This window comes from Pelobates fuscus, chromosome 3 (assembly GCF_036172605.1).
Source record: "Pelobates fuscus isolate aPelFus1 chromosome 3, aPelFus1.pri, whole genome shotgun sequence".
NCBI lineage: Eukaryota > Metazoa > Chordata > Amphibia > Anura > Pelobatidae > Pelobates > Pelobates fuscus.
This window is the reverse complement of record NC_086319.1, coordinates 201,174,709-201,201,833: the sequence shown is the minus strand read 5'-3', so window position 1 is coordinate 201,201,833 and position 27,125 is coordinate 201,174,709. Positions and strand designations below refer to the sequence as shown.

The window sequence follows — 27,125 nt, the reverse complement described above, 5'->3', positions numbered from 1 at the left end:
CTCCTCATAGAGATAAATTGAATCAGTGAATCTCTATGAGAAAAGTTCAGCATGCAGGGGGAGGCGACACTGAATGTTTGGATGCATTTTAGGCAGCCATGACCCAGGAAGGATCTCTAACAGCTATCTGAGGAGTGACCAGTGAAGTTATCACTGGGCTGTAATGTAAACACTGCATTCTCTCTGAAAAGACAGTGTTTACAGCAAAAAGCCTGAAGGTAATGATTATACTCACCAGAACAAATGCAATACGCTGTAGTTGTTCTGGTGACTATAGTGTCTCTTTAAATAGTATTAAGAATGTTTGCATTTTTAGGTTTCAATGACCCCAGATAATCCTGGCATTTTAGTTTAAGTCAGAGTTTAGTAAATAATTCCATATATGTGTAAATAGGATACAAGAAGAAAAAAAAAAAAAACACCAGTGTGACGATATGGACCTGGCTTCTGGCACCCGTTACGGCTTGCTGTCATCCGTCGGTTTCTTTGCCGAACCTGCAACGCTAAGCCCCACAGTTACTTTTGCTTAGAATCTGAATCACCAGCAACCTAGTATATAGTATGGTTGTATGTTCCTGCTGTTACATAGTTTACCAATTAGCTTTTTTCACTGGCAATACACTTCAATGAATATGGCTCCTTAGCATGACTTAAACTTGTATGGATTCCAACAAGACCTCAGCAAAGATACAAGACAAGCTTCTTGCTGGCAACTTTGTAGAATCCACTTTTTTCTGAGCTCCCACCTTTTCTTACAAGACAAAAGCACACACAGGAAATGTATTTACACCAATGAAAATACAAACTTGGATGGGATACCAGATCTCTGACTGAGGAATGAAATAATTATCCCCAGGGATCCTGTGTGCTTATCCCAGGGCAAAATATCCTTGGACATTCCAAGGGAAAGGCTAGTTCTCCCCTCCCTGTACACTTCAAATAGAGATTTGAACATCACCAGATCTAGTGTCTGTAAAACACATGTTGAATTTGCCCTAATTCTTTGGAATTTCTTATTTATTTATCACTGGCATTTATAAAGCACCAACATATTCTGCAGAGCTGTACAATTAGGGGAGAACATACAATATACACAGACAAAAGGTAAAGAGGGCCCTGTTTGTAAGCTGAGATCTAGCCATTAAAGCTCTTTTATACAAAGTGCTTAGCTAGATAGCAGAGACTATAACTAATAAATATACCAATTTGTCCAACATGTTTAATTATAACATCAACTATAACACTTCGTTCCTTTATTTGCCCTATGGAAATGGCTGCCTCTAAATGTCACACATCCTGTTTCATCCTATGTAAAAGTGAGGCATGTCATTGCTAGATTACCAAACTACTGACAGAACATTACATTTTGGCTCCTTGGAACAGTTTCTGAAATATTTTGCAGAACACCAAAAAATGTCAGCTGAAACTTGTTCAGTTTGTTAGGTTGTGCTTTTATTTATTTTTCCATCTCCCTCCCTGAGGCTCAATGGGCTGTTACTGTGCAAAAAGTTATTTATGTAGGTTCATTCTTTTCATCTCCAATGGCAACATTAAATTACAATCTAGTACACTTAATATACATCATCAAAGTCTTCATCGGTATGAAAGAGGTTTGTATGAGCAATTGTGTGGGCCACAGATGTGTGGACATTGGAGTTGAAGGCAGGATCTTTGGCGCGATCAGTTACTGGAGCATCCACAGGCTTTGCCGAGCATACAGCCATTTTCCAGCAGCTTGGCATTTCATCCTGAATGCATAAGCCAAATGCAGAGTGTTTCTTGCTGACTGGTGGAACTATCATAGTCTTGTTGGAAGTGAAAGATTCTCCAAACTTTTCTTCCACCTTGTTATTGCATTCATTTTTCTTCCAAGACAAAGCCAAACTAGCCTGATTTTCCTCAAGTGTTTGTGACATAGAGCTGTACTCTCCATTCTCTTCCGCATCAACAGAGGAAGATAGGAATTTCTCCCATTTAGATCCAACACACCCTGACTGGGGAGAAACCGGCAGCAGTGAGGATATTGTTGCTACTATTGTTTCAGTCTGTGGCTGTAGATTTTCTGTAGATATGAAAGTTGTCCGGTCCTGCAAAGACACAAACACAAGCAGTTTATCACTAACAATGGGGAAAAAAAATAAATTAAAAAAATCTGAATTCAAAGTATGAAAATGACACTCCTAGTACCATATCAGCTACAGTATATGGCAAAGATTATGTTGCTCTGACGTTGTACCTACTAACCTGCTTTGAAATCCCCTCACATTTTCTTTATTTTACAGCACGAGCATGCACTGTCTGTTCAGAATTACTAGGATCACTGAATGCTGAAGCTACGCATTCACAAATAATGTCGGTGGTAAGGGCGTGGAATTTGAGCAAGGCAGATAAATAAAATGCAAGTGAATTTCAATGTTGTGATGAGCAAAGCAGCTGAATAGGTGACTTGCACTATCTGTGCAGGCAGTGTGTGCTCAAATATTGCAGGGACTTGGACACTGCTTACTTTGTATTGATAAAGAGTTTTGAGACACAAAATGCATAGAGTGCCATGACAAGATTTGGGAGCATTTCACTATATGTCTAATGATTTTATTAATTTATGATTGTTACAAAATCGCTATTTGTAACTGGCCCTTTAAATGAAAAATTGCCCTGCTTCCCTGGATTGTGGAGAAGCCTATTTGCCAGCCTCCTTCCTTATGACTATGGCCCTGTGTGAGCGGTGATACCCCAGATAGCTATGCCATGGAGCCTATTCATATAATGAAAGACTATGGGAAAGACTTTAGCTCCATGGCAATTGAAGTGTGTGAATAGGATCTGCGCGCTATTCGGTAGTTTTGTGCGCTCAGATCCCAGCTATCTGGGGATATGTGAAATGTCTGTGTGTTATGTGTAAAAGGTGACTTTCTGTATTTTAAAGTGTTTTATGTGTTTTTGCAACCATGTGGTTAATGGAGTCTGCCTCTAACCCTGGATAATTGGATTACTTCTCCCATTGTCTCCAGGATAGAGGGCCCTGTAAAACCTGCTTGAACCAGTGCCATGCGGCCAGCCAGGCCCCAAAAGATACTTTTGATAACTTTTGAACCCCTGGTCTGATTCGTGCCATTTTTTAATATGTTGTTCCCCCGAATGGATTGATTGTTAATATGTATTTTTATGAAGATTGGATGGATGGTTTTGAAGTTACAGGGTATGGGTAAAAACTGTATTTTTACTGTCTGTGATAATTATGTTAATCCCTTGTGTAGCATAATTATATCACAGACATAGGGGAGGATTGTGTGTGTAATTACTGGGAGTGGTTTTAATGATGTACGTGTATGATTGGTTGTTTTGTCCCGTCCTGTATTTACAAAATGGTAATAAAAACCAGGCTGGGTGTTCCAGCACCTGAGACCTCATCTGACCCTCTAACTTGTAGCCTTGACTCATGTTTGTAGGGGACAGCTATAATCACTACAGGGATTGCTATGCTCTTCATACTCCCTTAGCTACTGAGCTCTTGTAAGAGCTCTTGTTCCTGATCCTGCTTCGCCGTACAGAAGGAAGAGGTTCGCCTATTGGAACCTGGAGCCTGGTCGTAGGTACAGGGCGCAGAGCAGACGGCGAGATACCAGCCCAGCAGCGGTGGTTCGTGGAGTCCGCAGTGCTTATGGTGGCTACGGTGCTGATGGTCCTTTGGTGAGCGCTAGGAGCATCTTTTTCTACGGTCCAACTTCCAGCCAGCCTGGAGGCAACCGTAACAATGATATAAAGATTTTGAACAAGCAGTGGACTGGAATTTATCTTAATTGCTGGACCTAGTATTTTGCAATTCCTAGTTTGGATGGTGATTTGTAATGGGGCATTTTACCTGCATTTAACTAAACACGTAGGTTGGATTGAACGCTCCACAGAATAGTGAATGAAGTAGAGTCGAGTGAAAACAGGTATCTTTGTCTGTTTTTTGTTCAGATTTTAATGTGCACTCATCAACAGCTAGTGAAAATCTGGAGCCTTGCTCTATGGGATCTTTATTTAAGCCTTTGAAAGTAACACACAAGTATTTTTTCCTTTGAGCCAGGTCAAGTGCTCTATATACTGTGTAAGCACAGTACTGCAGATTTTAATACTACTTATTAAGTACAACTTTATTGCTCTATTAATCTCTTTTGTCCCCCTGAGATTTCATTAACTCCACAGAGGGAGGTGCAACCCCAAATAGGCATATCTAGTCACTAAGCATAACTAAATAGTCATATCCACAACAAAGGAGCTACCAAAACTCCTCATCTGTGTTTCCCATACATGTATCTTCCTGGGACAACATAACGTTAATATAGGGAGTGTTCCACCTTTGTAGGCACCACCGGTCCATCTCACGGGAACCGGTTATTACAAAGCTTTGGTAAAAGTGCAGAGATAACATGTCAACATTATCACTGCCAATTATTATTATCTTCTTTTTAACTCTACTAAAACAGTATTACACCAGGGATGTGGAAATTATATGGCCCAATGCCTGGGATAAGCAGTTCAAGGCACTGTGCAGGCAGTTTTTTTAGATTTATTTTCTTAAAACTCTTTTTGTCCTGCCGAAGGCAAATGGCAGGGTTGCCCTGGTTGGCGGGTATTGCTTCTCTGACAAGTAGTGGGAGGTCTACCAGGACTTCCAATGGTTGCAGTCCTCATTAATAATACATTCTCGGTCTGGCACACTTATTTACTGAATGCCAGACCCGTGGGGGAGCGATAAAGGAGGGATGCATCAGCTGCTTACTAGACCACTAAGGATCTAGAACCACCAGGCAGAATTAAGCCCTGCTGCACCACCATGGGTTTTGACATCCATCCCTCCCATTGGATCACCAGGGATCATAGCCCCTCCTCCTGCAAAAGAAGCCAAACAGGAAGGGGGCTACACAGAGCACTCACCGCACAGCACACACACATTATGACAAAGGGAGAGACTGTGGGAGGGCATAGGGTTAGACACTTAAGGGCAGTTAACAAAACTGATGTACAAATGGCAAAATGGCAATGGCAGTGGGAATCAGGCACTGGCTTACTCATAGTGAAACAATATCTATGGGCACTCTGCCGCCCTCACCCATAGACATCAGTATTATGCTCTCACTTATCAGCAAGAAAAAAGCACTAATGTGGCTCCTAATGGATGGCATGCAGCCCAAGCAATGATGTCATCATTCTGGAAGGTGACAGAGCCACTTTAAAGCTCCACTTTTCTATCTTTCAACACAGATTTTGACTAGCTGCTGACAGAGCACACTGGAAGCAGTATTTATTTTTTTAAAGGAATACAAATATTAAAATTAACATTTTAATTGTTAATGCTGGAGAGTTACTTAGGCGATGTAGATCACTTCCGGTTTAACCTCTTGTTAGGACGTATTGGGAACGTAAAAAAAAAAGTTTTTTCATGACGTTCCCAATACGTCCTAACAAGAGGTTAAACCGGAAGTGAAGACAGACGTCAGGACGTGATGACGCAGGACGCGTCCCAACGTCAAACCCGGAAGTAAAGTGCCGAGAAAGTGCCGAAAAAGGGCGCGAGGGACAGATATAAGAGACAGCATTCCATGGATCACAAACATCACCTCCGACGAAGGCAGACTGCCCAAAACGCGTCAGGTGCTCTTCGGACTTTGAATGTAAAGGGACTTTCTTTTAATATTTGTGATATTTTATCACCTCCATTTTTTGGAAAATAAAGTTTATTGTTACCACTTGAACCTGCGTTCCCTGGTGGTACATGGAATACAACTACAGAAAGGACCCAGCGAAAGCCCCATAAGAGTTTGATTCAAGGCATGCAGTCTGAGCCAGCTATTTAAGTGGCTCTTTTTATGTGAGTGAGACCAGTATTAGAGTCTTTAAGTTTTTATTGTGACGTTATTACCCTATGTGTTTTTTCCATCTATGTTTTATCTCCAGATTGTGATCAAGTTTGGGTAATATTACTATTGTACCTTTTATTCTGAGTGCTCTCACCATTTGTATTTCAAACTGTCACTTGTATTTATTTAGTGGTTTCTGTGGCTCCACTAAGGTGATTGTAGCACCACTATTTCTTTTTAGGATTTCTTCACCAGTATATTTTATTGTTATTCTTTAGTGACTGGAGCGGAAGCATTTCAGGGTCCCTGGAAGCGGATTGGGCGGAGGTACAGGAAGTTCCCTCACAAATTAAGGCGCTATCTACTAAACACATACACATGTATATACACAGACAGAAGCACAATTACAGACCTATACACCAACACAAAATCACAGACCAACATATGTACAATCACACAATTACAGACCTATACACACAATCACAGGCATGCACACACAAAAATCACATTCATATACAAATTTAGTATTTAGGAGGTCAACCCAGCCTCCCTACCTTACTCTGGGAGGGATGGAGTGGATCCTCTCCCTGGTGGCCAGTGGTTGCAGCTATGATGGGATCAATGTGCTCTTCCCGCACAGGTCCCTTGCGGGCCCAGTAGTGATGCCGCTATGACGTCACATCCCAGCTGCCGGCTCACTGCAGGGCATGCAAGGGAGCTGTGCAGAAAGAGCACAGTAAGTAATGGGCTCCCTGACTCCCTCACTGCCATAATGGCAACTGGGCCACATTACAAACCTGTGGGTTGGACACACCTGGCTTAGAGTATCTTCAATTTCTGCTTCACTTACAAGAAGTTGCCCTCCACCTAACGAACGGTCACTTCAACAATATTTTTTTTAATATAATAACCATTTCATCCAGTTCAGTTTTTAAAGAAAACAGATTATTTTTTTTACATAAAAAAATAAATAAAAAATATGTAAAGAAAAATTATAGTGATATACAGAAACCTTGGGTCAGACAGTGTTTGAATTTGATAGTCTTTCTGATGTCACAGCACTGTGCAGGGAGTGAAGCAGGGAAGACCATAGAGACTATATAGAGGTTTTCAAACACTGTCTGACCCAAGGTATTTCCTTTCAAAACTCGATGAAATGATTATTATATTAAAAGATAGTGTTGTGGTGGCAGTTCTTTATGCAAGCCTTCCCAGAATAAGTAGTCACATTTTTAAGGAATGTTTAATAACTTATCTGGGTTCCCTTTGGGCATCCTCATGCCCTGCGTCCAGGCAGGGCCGGCGCGTCCATAAGGCGGCACAGGCGGCCGCCTTAGGGCGCACCGGCTCTGGGGGCGCAAAATTCCAGTGACCGTCAGGAGGGAAGTGCTCCCTCCTGCCTGGTCACCTCCTGGATCCCCGGAGCTGCTGGGAGGCGTGCGGCTGCAGTTGATTAGGAGGCGGCGAGGGAGCTCTCTGATCTCTCTGACCGGCTCCCTCGCGCGCCTTTTGCTGATGCCGCGGGAGCCGGAATATGACGTCATATTCCGGCTCCCGCGGCATCAGAAAACAGCCTGCGAGGGAGCCGGTCAGAGAGATCAGAGAGCTCCCTCGCCGCCTCCTAATCAACTGCAGCCGCACGCCTCCCAGCAGCCCCACTGGACCACCAATGAAAGACCCACGCCAGCACTCCAGGTAGGGAGGCTGGGTGGGAAATTTACATTTAATTTAGATAATGAATTACTGTGTGTGTATGTTCGAGTATGTGTCTGTGAGTTTGTGTGTGTCTGTCAGTGTGTGTGTGTGAGTGAGTGTGTGTCGGTCAGTGAGTGTGTGTGTGTGTGTCTGTCAGTGAGTGTGTGTGTGTGTGTGTGTCTGTCAGTGAGTGTGTGTGTGTGTCAGTGTGTGTGTGTTCGAGTATGTGTCTGTGAGTTTGTGTGTGTGTGTATGTATTTTTCTGTAAGCCTGTCTGTATGTATGTATGTATCTGTATGACGGTATGCCTCTGTATGTATGTATGTATCTGTATGTCTTGTACGTATGTTTCTGTATGTCTCTGTATGCACGTATGTAACTGGATGTATGTTTGTCTCTGAATGTCTGTATATATGTCTCTGTATGCATGTAACTGTATGCCTTTATGTCTCTGTATGTACGTATGTGTGTGTCTCTGTATGTCTGTATGTCTTTGTATGTATGTATGTGTCTGTATGACGGTATGCCTCTGTATGACGGTATGCCTCTGTATGTATGTATGTGTCTGCATGCCTGTATGTCTCTGTATGTATGTTTCTTTATGCCTGTATGTCTGTATGTATGTGCCTGAATGTCTTTGTATGTATGTTTCTGTATGCCTGTCTGTATGTATGTGTCTGTATGACGGTATGCCTCTGTATGCATGTATGTCTTTATATGCCTGCATATCTCTGCTTGTATGTCTCTGACTGTATGTGTCTGTATGTCTCTGTATGATTATTTCTGTCTTTGTATGACAGTGTACCTGTATGACTTTGACTGTGTGACTGAAAAATTATGCCTGTGTGCCTGTGGCTTGGGAGGAAAGACACACAGGTGAAGATGCATTTTTTTTTTTTTTTAATGAGGGTTGGGGGCGCCAAAATGCATCTTCGCCTGTGTAACTAAAAATCTTAGCACCGGCCCTGCGTCCAGGTGGCAGCTGGGCACTATCAGCTTGTGAAAGCAGCACTTTATTAGGCAGTGCTTAACCCAGGAGAGACATCTGGCTTCTCCAGATGTGCTGCAATTGCCTGGGGACCCGGGTAGGAAGGAACCAATGTACTCCTAGCACCATAACAGCAGGTAGTTTAAAAAAAAAAAAAAAAAAGGGGGTCAGATCTTGTAATTATGGTAATGTGGTAATTATGATTATTAACCCCCTCTCGACCGCGGAGGTACCAGGTACGTACGACAAAAATGGTTAAAACATTTACTTACCTGAACCAGCGATCCCGGTCGGGGGGGAGGGACCCCAGCAGTCCCCCTGCAGCAGCTCCTGCCTCTCCTGCCCTCCAGGGCCATGTGATTACCATGATCACATGGCTGCAATAGGAGTCTATCAAGCTGCCAGCAGGGGGACTGTCTGAGCTGTCAGGCAGTTCCCCATGCAGCTAAAAGTGCAAAAATAAAAATAAATATATTATACATATTATATATGTCTAATAGATTATAAAATAATTAAAGCATTTTATAATATATTATACATCTATATGATTTCATTATAAGTGTACCTTGAGATATAAGCACATATCACAAAATACACTTATAATGAATATATATATATATATATATATATATATATATATATATATATATATATATATATATATATATATATATATATATATATATATGCACGTTATACATGTATAATATATTATAAAATGCTTTAAAGGACCACTATAGTGCCAGGAAAACAAACTCATTTTCCTGGCACTATAGGGTTTTAGGTCCCCCCCAACCCTCATGGGCCCCCTCCTGCCAGGCTGAAGGGGTTAAACCCCGTTCAGCCACTTAAAGGGACACTCCAGGCACCCAGACCACTTCGGCTCATTGGAGTGGTCTGGGTGCCAACTCCCACTACCCTTAACCCTACAAGTGTAATTATTGCAGTTTTTTTAAAACTGCAATAATTACCTTGCAGGGTTAAGTCCTCCCCTAGTGGCTGTCTATTAGACAGCCATTAGAGGACACTTCTTGCTTCATAGCACAGGTTTTCTGTGCTAGAGCGTCGCTGGACGTCCTCACGCTGTGTGAGGACCTCCAGCGTTGCTCTATTCCCCATAGGGAAGCATTGAAATTAATTTTCAATGCTTTCCTATGGGGTGCGCTAATGCGCATGCACAGCATTGCCGCGCATGCGCATTAGGTCTCCTCGGCCGGCGGGCGAGATCAGTCTCGCCCACCGGCCGACGTAAGCAGAAGGAGGAGCGGCGGGGGAGGAGGAAGCAGCGACTAGGGACCTGTCGCTGCCCATGGTAAGTCACTGAAGGGGTTTTCACCCCTTCAGCAACTGGGGATTGGGGGGTGGGAGGGAGAGGGACCCTCCAATGCCAGGAAAACGGATCGTTTTCCTGGCACTGGAGTTTCCCTTTAAGTTTCCCCAGCTCCGGGCTCGACCTCCCCTCCTCCTGCTGACGTCAGCATCGAATGCGTATTGCATGGTAAGAGCCGAACGCGCATTTAAACTGCCCATAGGAAAGCATTACACAATGTGTGTAACAAATAGTAAATACATAAATAAAATAGCGCAAAATAGTCCAAAAGAGTCTCAGTAGAGTGACAGTGCTTGATGGGATATAGATGAGTATACTTTTTTAGTAGAAGTGGGTGCGTCCTAGTGTCTCAGGGTATTCGCATATATGAAAAACAAGGAGACGGGGCAGCCAGTAGTGCATTACGCATAAAATCCCGAGGGTAAAATAATAGTAGAAGGGAAATAATTCACATTTAAAAGAGCTATGGCCAGCTCTAGTGTGAAGGGCGTACAGCGATACAATCCTCGCTTATGGGATATGTGAAGGGAGTGCTTCTGTCAACACCGTCTGGTCATCCAAGGCTCCAAAATAGGGATAAAAAGAGGCTACAATAGTGCGCTCAATTGGATAAAAGTAAGTAAAAGTAACTAAAATAATATATTATAATGATATTTATATAGCGCCGTCAAATTCGGAAGCGCTTTACAATGGGTGGACGAACAGACATGTAGTTGTAACCAGACAAGTTGGACACACAGGAACAGAGGGGTTGAGGGCCCTGCTCAATGAGCTTACATGCTAGAGGGAGTGGGGTAAAATGACACAAAAGGTAAGGATAGTATTAGACTAGTGATAGTTGCAGAAGAGGAATCAGTCGGGAGCTATTAACAGTTTAATTGATACGCTTTTATGAAGAAGTGAGTTTTCAATGATTTTCTGAAGGAGTGGAGACTGGGTGAGCATCTAACGGAGGAGGGAAGCGAGTTCCACAGGAACGGTGCAGCCCTCGAGAAATCTTGAAGGCGAGCATCAGAGGTAGAAGTACGGACAGAAGATAGACGCAAGTCTTCAGCAGATCGTAAGCGCCTAGACGGGACATACTTGTGTATAAGGGAGGATAGATAGGTGGGAGCAACATTATATAGAGATTTGAAAGCAAGAAACAGAATTTTAAATTGAGCTCTATATTTTATAGGAAGCCAATGTAGGGACTGACAGAAGTGTGAGGCATGGGAGGTGCGGGCGGACAGGAAGATGAGCCTCGCCGCCGCATTCATTATGGACTGTAACGGCGCAAGTTGGGAGCACATAAGACCACTGAGAAGCGGATTACAGTAGTCAAGGCGAGAAAGGACAGTGGAATGGACCAACACCTTAGTCGCATCTGACGTTAAGTAGGGGCGGATGCGCGCAATGTTTTTGAGATGGAAATAACAGGATTTAAAGGAGAGGTCGGAGTCAAAGAGAACACCTAGGCAGCGAGCCTGCGTGGTGGAGCTGATGGTAGCACCGTTGACTTGGAGGGAGACAGACACAGGATTAACAACAATTGAGGGAGGAAAGACCAGAATTTCAGTTTTGGTCAAGTTTAGTTTAAGGAAGTGGGCAGCCATCCAGTTAGAAACAGCAGAGAGGCAGTCAGAGACACTAGTCAAGAGGGACGGGGAGAGATCAGGAGGGGAGAGATCAGGAGAGGACAGGAAGATTTGCATGTCATCTGCATAGAAATTATATTGGAAGCCAAAGGAGCTAATGAGTTTACCAAGGGAGGCAGTATAGATGGATAACAGTAGGGGACCAAGGACTGAACCTTGGGGAACACCAACAGAGAGGAGTTGGGGAGAAGAAGCAGAGCCAGAGAAAGAAACACTGAAAGAGCGCTGGGAGAGGTAGGAGGAGCACCAGGAGAGAGCAATATCTTGTATACCGATATTGCGGAGGATGAGAAGAAGCTGTTGATGATCAACAGTGTCAAAAGCCGCAGACAGGTCAAGGAGAATTAGGATAGAGTAGTGACCACGAGATTTTGCAGCGAGATCATTGGATACTTTGGTCAGTGCCGTTTCCACAGAGTGCTTAGCGCGGAAACCAGACTGAAGCGGGTCTAGCAGAGAGTTGGACTCGAGTTAGTCTGTCAATCTCGCATACACAATTCTTTCAAGGATCTTGGATGCAAAAGGCAGTAGCGAGATAGGACGATAGTTGGATGGGGAGTTAGGGTCACGATTGGGCTTCTTTAGAATTGGAGTTACAGTTGCATGTTTGAAGGGCGATGGAAATATACCAGAGGAGAGAGAGAGAGATTGATTGAGAATTTTAGTGAGAGGTGGATAAAGAGAAGAAGACAGAGTACGGATAAGATGCGAGGGAATTGGATCTAGGGAGCAGGTGGTGGGGCGGGAGGACTGGAGCAGAGCAGAAACCTCTTCCAATGTAGCGGGTGCGAATGAACATAGATCAGCAGAGGGCGTGAAGTTAGGGGAAGTATTGTAAGGGGAAGAAGAAAGATAAGAGATCTCTTCTCTGATTGTAGAGATCTTGTCAGTGAAGTGAGTTGCAAAGTCTGAGGCAGTCAAGTTAGTAGGTGGAGGAGGAACAGCAGGGCGAAGAAGAGAGTTAAATGTGTGAAATAGTCGTTTGGGTTCACGGGAGAGTGTGGTTATGAGGGTATTGAAGTAATTAACTTTTGCAGAGGAAAGAGCTAAGCTGTAAGAGCTCAGCATAAATTTATAGTGGAGAAAGTCAGATGCACAGTGAGACTTTCTCCAACAGCGTTCATCAGTTCTGGAGCATTTTTGGAGGTATCGAGTGAGCTTGGTGGGCCAGGGTTGTTGTTGGGGGCGCCTGCGGCGTTTAAATGTACAAGGTGCCATGATGTCTAGTTGAGAGGAGAGTGTGGAATTGTAGAAGGAGGTTGCAGAACTAGGACAGGTGAGGTTTGAGATAGGTAAAAAGAGAGTTTGGAGATTAGTGGAGAAATGCTCTAGGTCAAGACATTGGAGGTTTCTGTGAGAGTGATGTTCAGACTGTGGTGTCAATTGGGTCTTAGGTATGCCAATGTCAAAAGTCAGCAAATGGTGGTCAGATAGAGGAAAATGAATATTGGATAGATTAGAGGCAGTACAGAGGTTGGTGAAGGCAAGATCAAGAGTGTTTCCCGCTGTATGGGTTGCTAAATTGGACCATTGCGTAAGGCCAAAGGATGAGGTTACAGAGAGGAGACGAGAGGCATCAGTGCAAATGGGGTTGTTGATTGGGATATTGAAATCCCCAAGTATAAGGGAAGGAGTGCTAGATGAGAGGAAGTGGGGAAGCCAGGAAGAAAAGTGCTCAATGAATAGTCTAGGATAACCAGGAGGGGGGGGGGGGCGGTAGATGATAGCAATTCTTAAAGGAGTGGGTTTAAATAGGCGGACAGTGTGAACTTCAAAAGAAGAAAAAGGATAGGGCAGGGGGAGTTAGGATTGGTTGAAAGGTACATTGAGGGGAGAGAAGTATGCATACGCCGCCTCCTTTACAGTTGAGTCTGGGAGTGTGAGAGAATTGTAGCCCACCAAAACATAAAGAGGCAGGAGTAGCGCTATCAGCCAGGTCTCTGTAAGTGCAAGCAGTGTGAGTGAGTTTGAGATGAAAAAGTTGTGTATGGTTGTTGATTTTAAATTACTGCAGATGGAGCGGGCATTCCAGAGTGCACAATGAATTTTGGTAAGTGAGGGTAAAGGGCAGGGTATTGTGATGAGGTTTGTGAGGTTTCTGGTTGTCTTAGTGTGTGTAGAGAAGGTGAAGGGCCCTGGATTGGGAGAGACATCCCCAGCTGCTAGAAGTAGGAGGAGAGAAAGTGACAGGAGGTGTGAATGGGTTCTAGGATGAGATCGATTGTGGGTCGGACTGAGAGAGTAGAAAAATGAGTGTAAGGGGGGAGTGTAGCAGAGCGGGGCATATGTAAATGTGGATGGGGGGGGATGAGTAAAGTGGGACCTCAGTTTACGAATTTAATGCGTTCTCCGGGACGTTTCTTATTGCGAAAAATTTGTAAACCGAAACACCGTTTCCCATAGTAATGCATTGAATACAATTTAATCCGTTCTGGAGGTCAGAAAAAGGTCAAAATGAGCTGGCATGGAAACCAACCCACAATGCAGAACACAAAATAAAAGGCATGCAAACGAGAAAGCTCAGCTCCCTACCTTTCCACAGCTTGAGAAATGCACCGTAAAGTCCCAAAACAACTGCAAAAATTTCCAGAATGGCTCCAAAACTTGATGCAAAAGCCGCTCAAACACCTCCACACTCGACGCCACATGCTACCCACAGGCTCCAGCATGCAGGGGGCGGTGCTATAAAACTCTCAGGTGCAATGCATCCTGGGGAAACTTGATTTGTATTGCGAAAAAAAATTGTAAACCGAGGCATTATTTTCAATGGATTTTCATTTGTAAACCGAAAATTATGTTAACCGAGGCGTTTGTAAACCGAGGTCCCACTGTACTTACAAGTATAGAGCAGAAACACTACTCTATTAGTAAAGCATTGGTGGTATGATCCCCACCTGGGATTTATTTAAGTGCAGGAACAATAGTAAAAAGCCAGGAAAGTAAAAATAGTAAAAGTGCATAAAAATACAATAAAAAGAGAATTGGCACAGTAAGTAAACAAAGGCTTTTAATTGATTTTAAAATACACAATCTAAAATAACCATTACGCGTTTCACCAATAAGGCTTTCTCAAATGGCATAAAAAAAAAAAAAAACATACAACCTGGCTAGTAGAAGTATTTATAGGGGAAAGACACTTTAAGATGGGCGCCAAAATTATGTCATAGGCTAATCATCCAATCAACATACATCAATATAATAAACATTTCAAAATAAGACACACAAAATAAATTGATAGATATTAGATACTGGACCTTTGAAATTTTATTGGATGTTGAAAACGAGCATGTAGTAGGTAGCAGCAGCACTTAGAAGTCGGAGCATGTGACGTGCGTCACGTGGGCGTCTAGATATACCGGCCGCTAGGTATGCTGGGAAATGTAGTTCCCAATATATTACACTAGGTCGGCAAAAAACTGCAATTTGCCGACCTCTGATTTGAATAAAAACAAGGGGACAGGTAGTGGAGTGTCCACTAAGTGTATAGGGGTAATTAAAAACAAGCATTTATTTTATTTATATTATTTTAGTTACTTTTACTTACTTTTATCCAATTGAGAGCACTATTGTCGCCTCTTTGTATCCCTATTTGGAGCCTTGGATGACCAGACTGTGTTGACAGAAGCACCCCCTACACATATCCCATAAGCGAGGATAGTATCGCTGTACGCCCTTCACATCAGAGCTGGCCATGTGAGTTATTTACCGTCAACTATTATTTTACCCTCTGGATTTTATACGTATTGCACTACTGACAATACGTATACTACTACTTGCATTTTTAAACACACAAACATAATATAAATGCTAACTTTGGCCAGTGTTTGTGACCAAGTGGCTACTAAAAATGACTGGACATACCCTATATTGAATGCCCTGGGTTGTATACTTTAAAAAAATATGTACATGTGAAGTGTGATTCAGAGATTCAGGACAGATAACAGTGTTACAATGTCACTATTGATACATTTTAAAAATATATATGTTTTGAAAAAGCAATGTCCTACAACTTGCAAAACAAAAAAAAAGCTAATAACATGTTAACATTGTGTTTTTCTAAACTCAGGAGAAAATGTAGAAACTATTTAGCACAGGTGTTTTTTGGTGGTTGTAGATGCGTAACAGATTTTGGGGGTCAGTTAGAAAAAGTGTGTTTTAAACAAAAAAAAAGAAAACATTTATAATTTTTTTAACAGTAAATTATATGATATGATGAAAATAAAGATATCTTTAGAAAGACCATTTAATGGAGAGAATAACGCTATATAATATGTGTGGGTACAGTAAATGAGTAAGAGGAAAATTACAGCTAAACACAAACACTGCAGAAATGTAAAAACAGCCCTGGTCCTTAACGGTTGAGAAAATTGGAAAAACAAATGCGCTCTGACATTGGCCCCTGGCGCACATTTATGGCGCAACGCTCATACCAAGAAGTTTAGGGGCCTACACTCTCCGCGGGAGGAGACCAATGGAGGGGACCAGAGCAGCAGAATTAGCCTGTCACATTCTGGTGATAATGGCAGTGCCCTGGCTGGTGCGCGGGGGATTTGACGTGACGGTGACTGTATCTTGAAGGCACTGAACGCACAGGTATCTGTAGGTGACACAAGCTCTGACAGGTACTGGGGTGCTGCATGTGGGGGAGTGGATTTTTTTTTTCTTCCCCTTCTTATATAGTGCTACCGGGATGGGACGGTATACGGGGGGGAGAATTTAAACTCCTTTGATTTTTCTCAGACCAGCCTGCTTTGGCTAGAGTACACTGCTCGGCAACTACACCACCTAACTATCCTGCGCAACCCTACATGACTGCAGGATGGTAGCATATAATATTGCTAAATACATCGACTAAACTAGGACTGATTTCACCAGACAGACACAGAGGTCCTCTATGCTGTACATTCGAGACTGCTCCCTCTCTAGGCTTAAGAGGTTTTTGTAAAGGGTTTGATGCGGGATATCATAGTGACCAGACCTTTACTTGTACCAAGGATCTGACCATGATGGTGTTACACTACTCAACGTTTCATGCCGGAATAACTCCACATGGGAAGTTATACACTTAGTTTGAACAAGCATTGTCACAGTTGCTATTACTTTTACTAGGCTGTTAATTACATGTGTCTCCCACCTGCGAGTGACTCACTGTGCATTGCCTAGACTTATTTGATATGTAAATGGGAAAAATAAAGATGGCCTAAAAAACAAACAAAGAAAAAAAAGAAAAAAAAAAAAAAGTCTGGTCACTAAGGGGCTAAAGCGTGGCTAGGTAAAACTAGTAATCTGATTGCTCTATGAAAACATTTTGACGTTGACAGTCCAGCTTTAAATCACTGCCCCTCAGGACACCTATTTGATATAGGATAGGTCTAGTTAAAATGCAAGTGGTTACAAACCTCACACGTCTTGAGTCTTTTTACTTGACTACTTAAATCACTGCTGCACTTTCTTCTCACACAATGAGAGTCTTGATCATGAAATCCATGGTCATCTAGTGACATATCCTTTTGTCTTCTAACAAAAAGAATAAAAGCAGAAAGGGGAAGTTTAAGGTTATAACATATAGAGAGGGCTGTGTATACACAGGAAAAGTGAAAACCATGCTGGAAAAAAAATAAAAAAATAGGAAATACTACAGAGTGAAAAATGGGGTGTTGCTAAAGAGTGCAATGTTAGACCATAGGAAACTGCAAAACAATATTTTCTTTAACCCCTTAAGGACGGAGCCAAATGTACACGTTGTGAACGAAACAAAATGTAAACAAAACCTGGCATTTGCGCTATATGTCTGTCCAACCGTAATTCACCTCTTTCATATTAAATGCACCCCCCTTATTATATATCATTTTATTCAGGGGAAACAGGGCTTTCATTTAATATCAAATATTTAGCTATGAAACATAATTTAATATGAAAAAAATATAAAAAAATGGGAGAAAATAAGATGTTTTTAGTTCTACGTGACATTTTAACTGTCAATGTCATAATACTGTTTGCTTTTACTGCAATAAAATACACATATTTGTATTCAGCAAAGTCTCACGTGTAAAACAGTACCCCCTATGTACAGGTTTTATGGTGTTTTGGGAAGTTACAGGGTCAAATATAGCGTGTTACATTTGAAATTGAAATTCGCCAGATTGGTTATGTTGCCTTTGAGACTGTATAGTAGCCCAGGAAATAAATTTACACCCATAATGGCATACCATTTGCAATAGTAGACAACCCAAGGTATTGCAAATGGGGTATGTCCAGTCTTTTTTAGTAGCCATTTGATCACAAACACTGGCCAAAGTTAGCGTTAGTATTTGTTTGTGTGTTAAAAATGCAAAAAACGCCAATTTTGGCCAGTGTTTGTGACTAAGTGGCTACTAAAAAAGACTGGACATACCCCATTTGCAATACCTTGGGTTGTCTACTATTGCAAATGGTATGCCATCATAGGGGTAATTTTCATTCTTGGGCTACCATAGGGTCATAAAGGCAACGTAAGCAATCTGGCGAATTTTAAGGTAAAAAAAAAGGAAACACAAGCCTTATATGTGACGCTGTAATTTTTGAAAACACCATAAAACCTGTACATGAGGGGTACTGTTGTACTCGGGAGACTTCGCTGAACACAAATATTTGTGTTTCAAAACAGTAAAAAGTATCACAGCAATAATATCGTCCATGTAAGTGCTGTTTGTGCTTGAAAAATGCAAAAAAAGTCAATTTTACTGGCGATATCATCGTTGTAATACATTTTACTGTTTTAAAACACTAATATTTGAGTTCAGCGAAGTCTCCCGAGTAAAACAGTAACCCCCATGTACAGGTTTTATGGTGTCTTGGAAAGTTATAGGGTTAAATATAGTGCTAGCAAATTAAATTCCCTATACTTTCGGCATGGGTTGTCAGGCAGGTCCCGCTAATTGTAATTAATTAGGATACCTAATTATGTAAAAATATTACATAAATATAAATATAATTTTTTTTTTTAATATTTCTATTTATATATAGGTATATATATAGTGATATATACGTATATATTTATGTATATAGATATACATATTATTTCGTTCTACATGTATTTTGATATAAATATATATTAATATCACAATACAGTTAGAACGAAATAAAACACATCTATATATTTAATATTTTATTTTTAATTATTATTTTTTTTTACGTATTTACATTTTTTTTATATTATATATATAAATATATATATATATATATATAACAATAATTATATATATATTTAATCAGTATCAGTCTACATGTAATTTGATAATATATATATATATATATTAATATTAAAATACACCTAGACAGTGTATGTGTGTGTATATATATATATATATATATATATACACACACACACTTCATATATATATATATATATATATATATATATATATATATATATATATATATATATATATATATATGTTTTGTTTTTTTTTTACACTTAATTAATTTATTTTAATTTGATTTCCAGCCAGCAGGGGGACTGTCAGTACAGTTAGTCCCCCTGCTGGCATTGCTGCAGCCAGCTATCCCGGCCATGTGATTGTGAGGTCCTCGCAAGGACCTCACTCTCACATGGCCCGGGGGGGCTGAAGAGGACGGAGGTGCCGCAGGGGGTTCCCTGGGAGTCCCCCCAACCGCGATCGCCGGCGTGGGATCGCCGGCGACCGGGTAAGTAACAAAAAAACGGAGGGCGTACAATTACGCCCTGCGGCGTTTAAAACCGCTTTTAAAAGGACGTAATTGTACGCCATCCGGTCTTAAGGGGTTAACAAAAATTTGAATTTAGGAAAAACAACATGAATAAGGAGGCCAGCATGTATCAAATGCCTTAAACTAGATTGGTGCCAGGTGTGTCCATTCAAAGCAACCAGAATGAGAACAAGTGCCAAACAAGGTAGGCAAAAAAAATAAAAAATTCATACAAATGGTTATTGATATAGATGAATATCATACAACTCGTTGCACTAAATTTTAAAGTCTAAACACAAACCTGATCTTTAATGGGGATTTCTTCTCCCCATCACTGTAAGCATGTCTCACATATTCATTTTCTCGGTTTTCCACAAGGTATTTATTCCAACGACTCATGTATCTGTCACTTTCCTGTTGATGACAAGCAAGACAAAATTAATTCCCAATTGCATTACATCACACTTATCACTTGTTTTCTTTTTTTTGTTTTTTTTTTTTAAAGGGGCACTCCACTGGCCAATTACAAAAAGGAAACAGCTTAGTTATACGAACATTTACGCATTCGTCGAGGCAACTTTAAAGTGTTGTCTCAAAAAGATGAGTTTTTAAACTCGAAAACATACAAATGGATGGGAAGTGAATATATTAAAAGGGAAAACATGCAACTGTAAAAAAATGTTTTAAAAGTTTACATTGCGGCGGAGCTTGACTGCCGAGCTAAACGGCCGCATGGACTGAGAGCTCTGTGGCAAAAAACGAGAAAAACAAACCGGGCTGCAAACCCTCAAACTACAAAAAAAACGACACTTAATCCCCCCCTAAGTGCCATGGGGCGAAAATCGAAAAGAATTCCCAAAGAAAAACCCACTCCGGGACTCACAATTGGGGACATGTGGAGACAGGCCCGCGAGGCACACGAGACCAATATGGCGGCGCTCCACGGAGGCTGCTCCGACTTTTCTGAAGATCTATCCGGGGATGAATGTCTGCCAGCCCCCACACTGAGTAAGCCGACACAGCCGACTAGCATCAGTCCGGACACCGCGCCAGTGACTGTAGCGGTCCTCACGAGGCTGCTTGCAGGCCATCACAAAGACCTGCGTGAGGATATCACGGCCCTGCGGGGCGACCTGAAGGGTCTAACGACCCGCCTAACTGCACTCGAATGCACAACCGGCACCAATACTCAAGACCTTGGGGAACTTAAACAGGTTGTAAGAGATCTCCAACGGCAGCAAAAATTACACGAACACCGGATGGCGGAGCAGGAGGATGCCGGAAGAAGAGACAACCTGAAAATCAGAGGGATCTCTGAAACGATCCCCGATACAGATTTACCACAGGTGGCCCAGCGTCTACTTGCCACAATACTACCACCCGCAAAGGCTAACAAGATGGCCCTCGCCAACATTTTCAGAATCCCAAAACCACCTAAAGCACCAACCGAAGCCACGCGAGACGTTATACTCGCCTTCCAAACCAGGAGGGATAAAATGGCGGTCCAAGCCGCCTTGCGGGGCAAAACACCATACCAGTTTGAAGGAATGGCGGTAAGCTTCTTTGCCGACCTCTCGGGAGACACCCTGGCCTGGCGGCGCTCCCTCCAGCCACTCACCACGCTTCTACGCCAACGGGACCTTAAATACAGATGGCAAACGACACACATACTTACTGTGCAGCTGGGACCAGTCTCCCACCGAATCCGGGAACTAGACGACGCAGCCCCGCTCCTACAAGCGCTGGGTCTACCTTCAGACTCCCTCATTCAGGCAGACCCTGAGAGGGCAACTCCCCAACGACTCTCATGGGACCCGGAGAGATCCATCCCGTTCGTGCCAACAAGAGGCACGCCTGATCCATATGTGGCGCTCACCACCTGAAGGCGGACACGGTACAGCACAGAAACGAACTACCGACCTGAAGATCCACTTGCCTCGGTGAAACCACCTCCTGACAAGGGACTGTAAATTAGAGACTCTAGCTTTCAGGACTCTATCAAATGCTCCGAAAGGGCCTCAACCCAGATTTCAAACCCCCACCTAAGTATACATACTCTGGCTGACACATACACCCAGCCATGGTCGTCCACCCCCCCAAATACCAAGACACATGACCCCTGTCGCACACAACACATTAAGCTAACACTAACCCATCGATACCCAGCGAAGACCACACAATGTTCACGGCAAAGCTAGGACTTGCCATTCTGATCACACCCTATGTTACGGATGGTACTGACTGGGTCTGACGGGACAAACACTGCCCCAACATGTCGACACACCACAGATCACCCCTCCCTCCCCCCCTTACCCCCTTTCTCCCCCCCCCCCTTACCCTCCCTTCCTCCACTCCCCCGAAGATGCACAACAACGCTCCCCCACTAAATAAGCCGACTAACCAGCGATACATAACGGTATGATGTCTCAATACCGGCCCCACTAATATTAACCACGATTATGCCCGCTAGTTCCCTTATACATCCAGGGCTCTCTTCACCAGATGTCTCCATGCTTTAAAATAACATATCAGTTTCCTAGCGTTATACAAAACCGTCACACAGTGCCACTAAACTAATATAATACATGCTACTTTAGAACGTGCACAATTTAACCACAATGTACCGATGACTAAGCAACGTAGGCAATGTCAGTCTACTAAACAATGTGTTTTTTTTTGCCTCGTGTTCTTAGCCTTGTTACCTGATGCATGTTAACCCAGGTTTTAATGTTCCACGCAACTGTATGCCACGTCTTGCTACTATAATACTAACTCTTGCACAAATGTGCAACCTCTCCAACGCTTCCCAAGAAAAAAGGCACGAAACTCTAATATGTATTTATGGATAATTGGTCCACGGACTATTTCTGTCTCTATGTGCCTCTATCAGACCTAACATTCGTATATTAGTTACATATGCTTAACAGAGTGTAATAGTAAAGCTTCAGTGACGATCTAATGCAATATCCGACCTAGCCTGCTTATACGGTAGACTTATTACTGCCGAGGAAGCTGCTTAAACGACAGAACCGACCTAATTTGTATGTATTGTGAAACCACTAAACGCTGCAGCTGCGGTAATGTCATAACTAACCAAACCTACCTGCTAATTTGACCCACAGTTACTAGCTAAACTTAATTACCTGTATGTATGGGGACACTTCTTGTGTCATTATTAGACTAGACTATACAGCACCCAAACCTAACCATAACCAAACGTAACTATTAAGTTGTTCTTAATGCCTTACAGCACATGTAATGTCTCATTGTGAATACGCTTGTTTTACCTTCTAAAAAAAAAAAAAAAGTGCAGCTCATCTTGAACTAATATGTTAGCACACTGTTCTTTCCATTGTAACCCCTGTTATATGTCATGGCAAATTATTGTACTTAACACTGCACGCCTAAAATAAAGAATTTAAAAAAAAAAAAAAAAAAAAAGTTTACATTGCACTTAAATGCTGAGTTACAGATGAACGTAAGGACATTGAACAGACATGATATATTTTCACTGTAGTTATGCAAGATGGTATCTTCATACGTTAAGGGATATTTGCATATGTTACGTGTGTGTCTCTGTGTACAGTTGTGCTCAAAAGTTTGCATACCCTAGCAAAAATTTTGAAATTTTGGCATGGATTTTGAAAATATGACTAATCATGCAAAAAAAAAAAAAAAAAAAGTATTTATTGAAGGATAGTGAACACATGAAGCCATGTATTATCACATAGTTGTTTGGCTCCTTTTTAAATCACAATAACAAATCACCCAAATGGCCCTAATCAAGCATTTACATACCATTAAATGCTTGGCCTTGTTGCAGACACAGTTTAAAATGGCAATTAAAGGTTAATTTCCCACACCTCTGGCTTTTTAAATTGCAATTAGTGTCTGTGTATAAATAGTCAATGAGTTTGTTAGCCCTCATGTGGATGCACTGAGCAGGCTAGATACGGAGTCATGGGGAGCAGAAAATAACTTTTAACCCCTTAAGGACCAAACTTCTGGAATAAAAGGGAATCATGACATGTCAGACATGTCATGTGTCCTTAAGGGGTTAAAAGACCTGCATAACAAGGTAATGGAACTTTATTAGGATGGAAAAGGATATAAAAACATATCCAAAGCCTTGAAAATGCCAGGCAGTACTGTCCAATCACTTATAAGAAGTAGAAAAATCAGGGATCCCTTGATACCAACCCACAGTCAGGTAGACCAAGAAATATTTCTGCAACAACTGTCAGAAGAATTGTTCGGGATACCAAGAAAAACCCACAGCGGTGACTATATGGTCTTTCTTCAAGTAACCTCTCTAGACATGGATTAACATGGCCTTTTTGATTGACAACAGAACATCAATGAGATTATAATGTTACATATATTGACTACATCATTTTGAATTATTTCACATTATGCCCTACTAGGTTATTGTTATACCTTACGGCATTTGATTTATTTTTATTCTAAATTCTTTTCTATTTTCTTTCATTTATTATTACTATATTTTGATCTTCTCATTTTTTATATTTTATTTGTATTATCTTTGTTTTATCTTTAATTTTTCATATTTGTAATTCTTTATTATTTTTTTGCTATATATTTTGCACAAACTTTTGTTTTTTCTATATTTTCAATTTTTACTTTTCCTATATCTTCTTGTATTTCTTATTTTGTTTCACGGTTTTATTTCTAATTTTTTCCCCCATTATTTGTTTATTTTAGTTTTCTATCGATTATTTATGTTTATTAGTTAAGGTGGGGACCATGGAACATTATACATCTTTATATGATTTGAAACAAATAACCTAACAAGACTTACGTTTAGCTCTACCCAGTTCCTTAGAGAGCTAAACTTAGGGATTTGTTCCCTTACTGGATGTCAGATGCTGTTAACACAGGAAATTCTGTAATATAGCAATATGTTTGCACTTTGTGGTAATTTGGCCGCTAGAGGCTTCCGTACACAGTGTTGCATTATGGTTAGCTCAGGCTTCCGTACCAGGAGATTTGCTAGGCACGATCTCCCCTAGACGAGCCATTTGGTTATGTTTTTCACTGACGGAGCCAGCTACATTTTTTCATACCGACGGACGTATGTAGTGCATTCCAGTTTGAGACGCACACGACGGGAGAGCAACACAGGTGGATCACATTTCGTTTTTTCTGGCGGCATATTTAAATGGCGACCCCTGCAACAGTGAAATTATAATCCCTGAGGAAGTCCTTTGGACGAAACGCGTTGGATTAAACCTTTTGGAGGACTTACTATTGATGCTGTTTATACCACCCTGTAGTGGATTACATGCTGTTTTACTTGGACCTTTTTGTAAGTGCATTGTAAAATAAATTCTTTGAAGTTTTATTTCCATCTGCACTATCATTTGGTTTCTTTTACCTTACAAGTATGAAAGAAGATTTTGTCCCATACACTCTGAAGACCTCTTCTGACTAAGGATGATGGGCCTGACATTCACTGTTATCTTGTGAGTTTTATATAGTCATCCTGCGTGTCTTGATATTTTATTCTGTAACACACTATGTGCGATTGACTTATTTTTCTGTAGATATCGCCCACTACGCTATTATAAGGTTGTATATATTTTTGTATCTACACCTTAGAAGTGCCTATCTCTCTTTTTGCATTCCTACCTACCTTATTTGTTACATTATTGTTTTGGTGTTTTCAGAGGGCACACTATTTAGTAGGTTTGCTGTTTTCTGTATTTTAGTGGTTGGGTACCTTTATTGCCTTATTACCTGAGCTTCCACTGTTCCTTCGTGTTCGTCTTCAATGGGCACGTTATCTGTGATTTCTTCTTTACAATCTAGCCTGAAAAATATTGGAAATGTTTGCAATGATACAATCATTTTTTTGTGTCACAAAAATTCTAGTGATAAAGATGAAGTACGTACCCAAAAGCCATATCCGCTGCCTGGAGTACCTCTCCATGAAATAGGTTCAGCTTCTGGACATGATGGCGGCAGTCAGCTCCTGATCCTTGCCCATAAATCTGTATGAATGAAAGATATGCTCACATACAGAATAAGTCTTATGTTTCCTTCTATTCCCATGTTTGAAACGCTGAAAGGGACACTATAGTCACCAGAACAACTACAGCTTATTGTATTTGTTCTGGTGAGTATAATCAATCCCTGCAGGCTTTTTGCAGTAAACACTTTTTTTCATAGCAAAGACAGTGTTTACATTATAGCCTAGGGATATCTTCAGTGGCCACTCCTCAGATGGCTACTAGAGGTGCTTCCAGGGGGGCAGTACTGCACAGTGTACAATACTGCCATTCAGTGTCTCCACCCTCTGCATAGAGAAACTGAACTTTCCTCATAGAGATGCTGTTTTGCTGGGGCTGTGTTTGGCTTGTGCTGGCTCTGCCCCTGATCTTCCTCCTTGACAAGCTCACCCAATCCAATGATGTCAAACAAGGAGGCGGGCCAGCAGTAGCAGTGTTGAATAAGGGTAACATTTTAAAATATTTAAGGAGGTAGGGGGGCTAGATGGTGGTTTTAACACTATAGGATCAGGAATACATGTTTGTGTTCATGACCCTATACAGTACTGTTTAAAGATCTAAATATATTCATTACAGTGAATTTAATAATGTATTGGTCTCCTTACTTCACTTCGACAAAGTTATAAAACCATATATTATATGATTGTGAATTAACAGAGCACTTTAAACCCCCCTCCCCGTGTCAAATTGTTTTTGAGCGGCTTGACAAAAACTGTGGGTATCCCAGGTTATGTAGTGTGTTATCAGGCTTAAAGTGCCCCCTCTGATCTATAAGTGGCTGAGCTCAGTGCATTGCTGTCTCGTCCACTGCCAGTGTGGAATGCCCAGGACACACAAAGTAAACACAGTTTAGGAGACTGGTGACTAATAGTTTCCTATTAATAGAGCTACCTTTAGCAGTGACTGCTTTTCTCCACACATCTTGCAATTCCATTTTTTGGACTTTTTCACCTGGAGGAAAAAAGAAAAAAAGTAAATTGGTTGGTTTTTCTCCAAGGTAAGTGAGCTCCTGATAGATATATATGTATATATATTTATATTATTTGGGGATATACCTGGTGCACCTGGAACGTTTGGCAAGAGAAACATCTGAGAACCTGGAATTCCTGCACCATTACTTTGTATGAAGCACACAGTTGTAAGTCTGCAGCAATAACAAAGAGATTCTCTGTTAAAGATCGCTGTCACTGCACACAAATAGCTCCAGCCAGCCTGTTGTTTGGTGTGGTTTATTTCTCCTTACTGAACTACAAGTCCCATGATCCTCTGCTATTCTGTGATATGGTGGAGCGTGCCGGGAGTTGTAGTTTAATAGCTGCTACTAGGGCTTCATATTGGCTTCTGTTACTGCTTCACGTTCCCGCGCTTTTTACGTTTTGCTTATGTAAACATGAGTTCTCAAGGCGGAGGAAGCTGTGCGTGATTTAGATACATTATTGTTCAGTAGGGGCTGGATTCTGCAACTTTATTTGTGAAAACAGAGGGAGGGGTTACTGTATAGCTCGATAGGTAGAAGCATTTAGTAACCTGACAGAGACCAGACCATAGCCAACATGCAAGATATAACTCCCTGTAAGTTCCTGAGATCCCTTAACTTTTCACTTTTGATCATTCCACAGCACTATACCAATTTAAACATTGTATTATAGGATGTTACCGTGAGTATAGCCCTAGTTCTACATATTAGGAAGTCCTAGTAGTTAGAACTGGACTAAATCCTGAAAGTGATTATACTTTACAGTAAGGTGCTGAGAAATAGCAACAAGTAATCATGGTTTTATTTCCTGCTTGCATGGCTTATTGTTTTAAAACTGTAACAACTCTAATAAGATGTGATTACTAAATAAATAATACCAGACATTTTGGTGAATACATATACCTCAATAGTGCAGC

General features: G+C 41.4%; 1 protein-coding gene across 1 annotated transcript; it reads right to left on the bottom strand.

The window, feature by feature from the left end:
• Positions 1-1,427: 1,427 nt before the first annotated feature.
• MRNIP (MRN complex interacting protein) lies at positions 1,428-26,442 on the bottom strand. Its single transcript, XM_063445411.1, has 7 exons — positions 26,288-26,442; positions 26,124-26,183; positions 25,117-25,214; positions 24,961-25,033; positions 19,505-19,617; positions 16,896-17,013; positions 1,428-2,087 (listed from the first exon to the last, which is right to left on the bottom strand). Exons 1-7 carry the CDS (start codon positions 26,345-26,347, stop codon positions 1,572-1,574), a joined length of 1,038 nt encoding a protein of 345 aa, XP_063301481.1. The 5' UTR covers positions 26,348-26,442; the 3' UTR covers positions 1,428-1,571.
• Between the last annotated feature and the right edge of the window lie 683 nt (positions 26,443-27,125).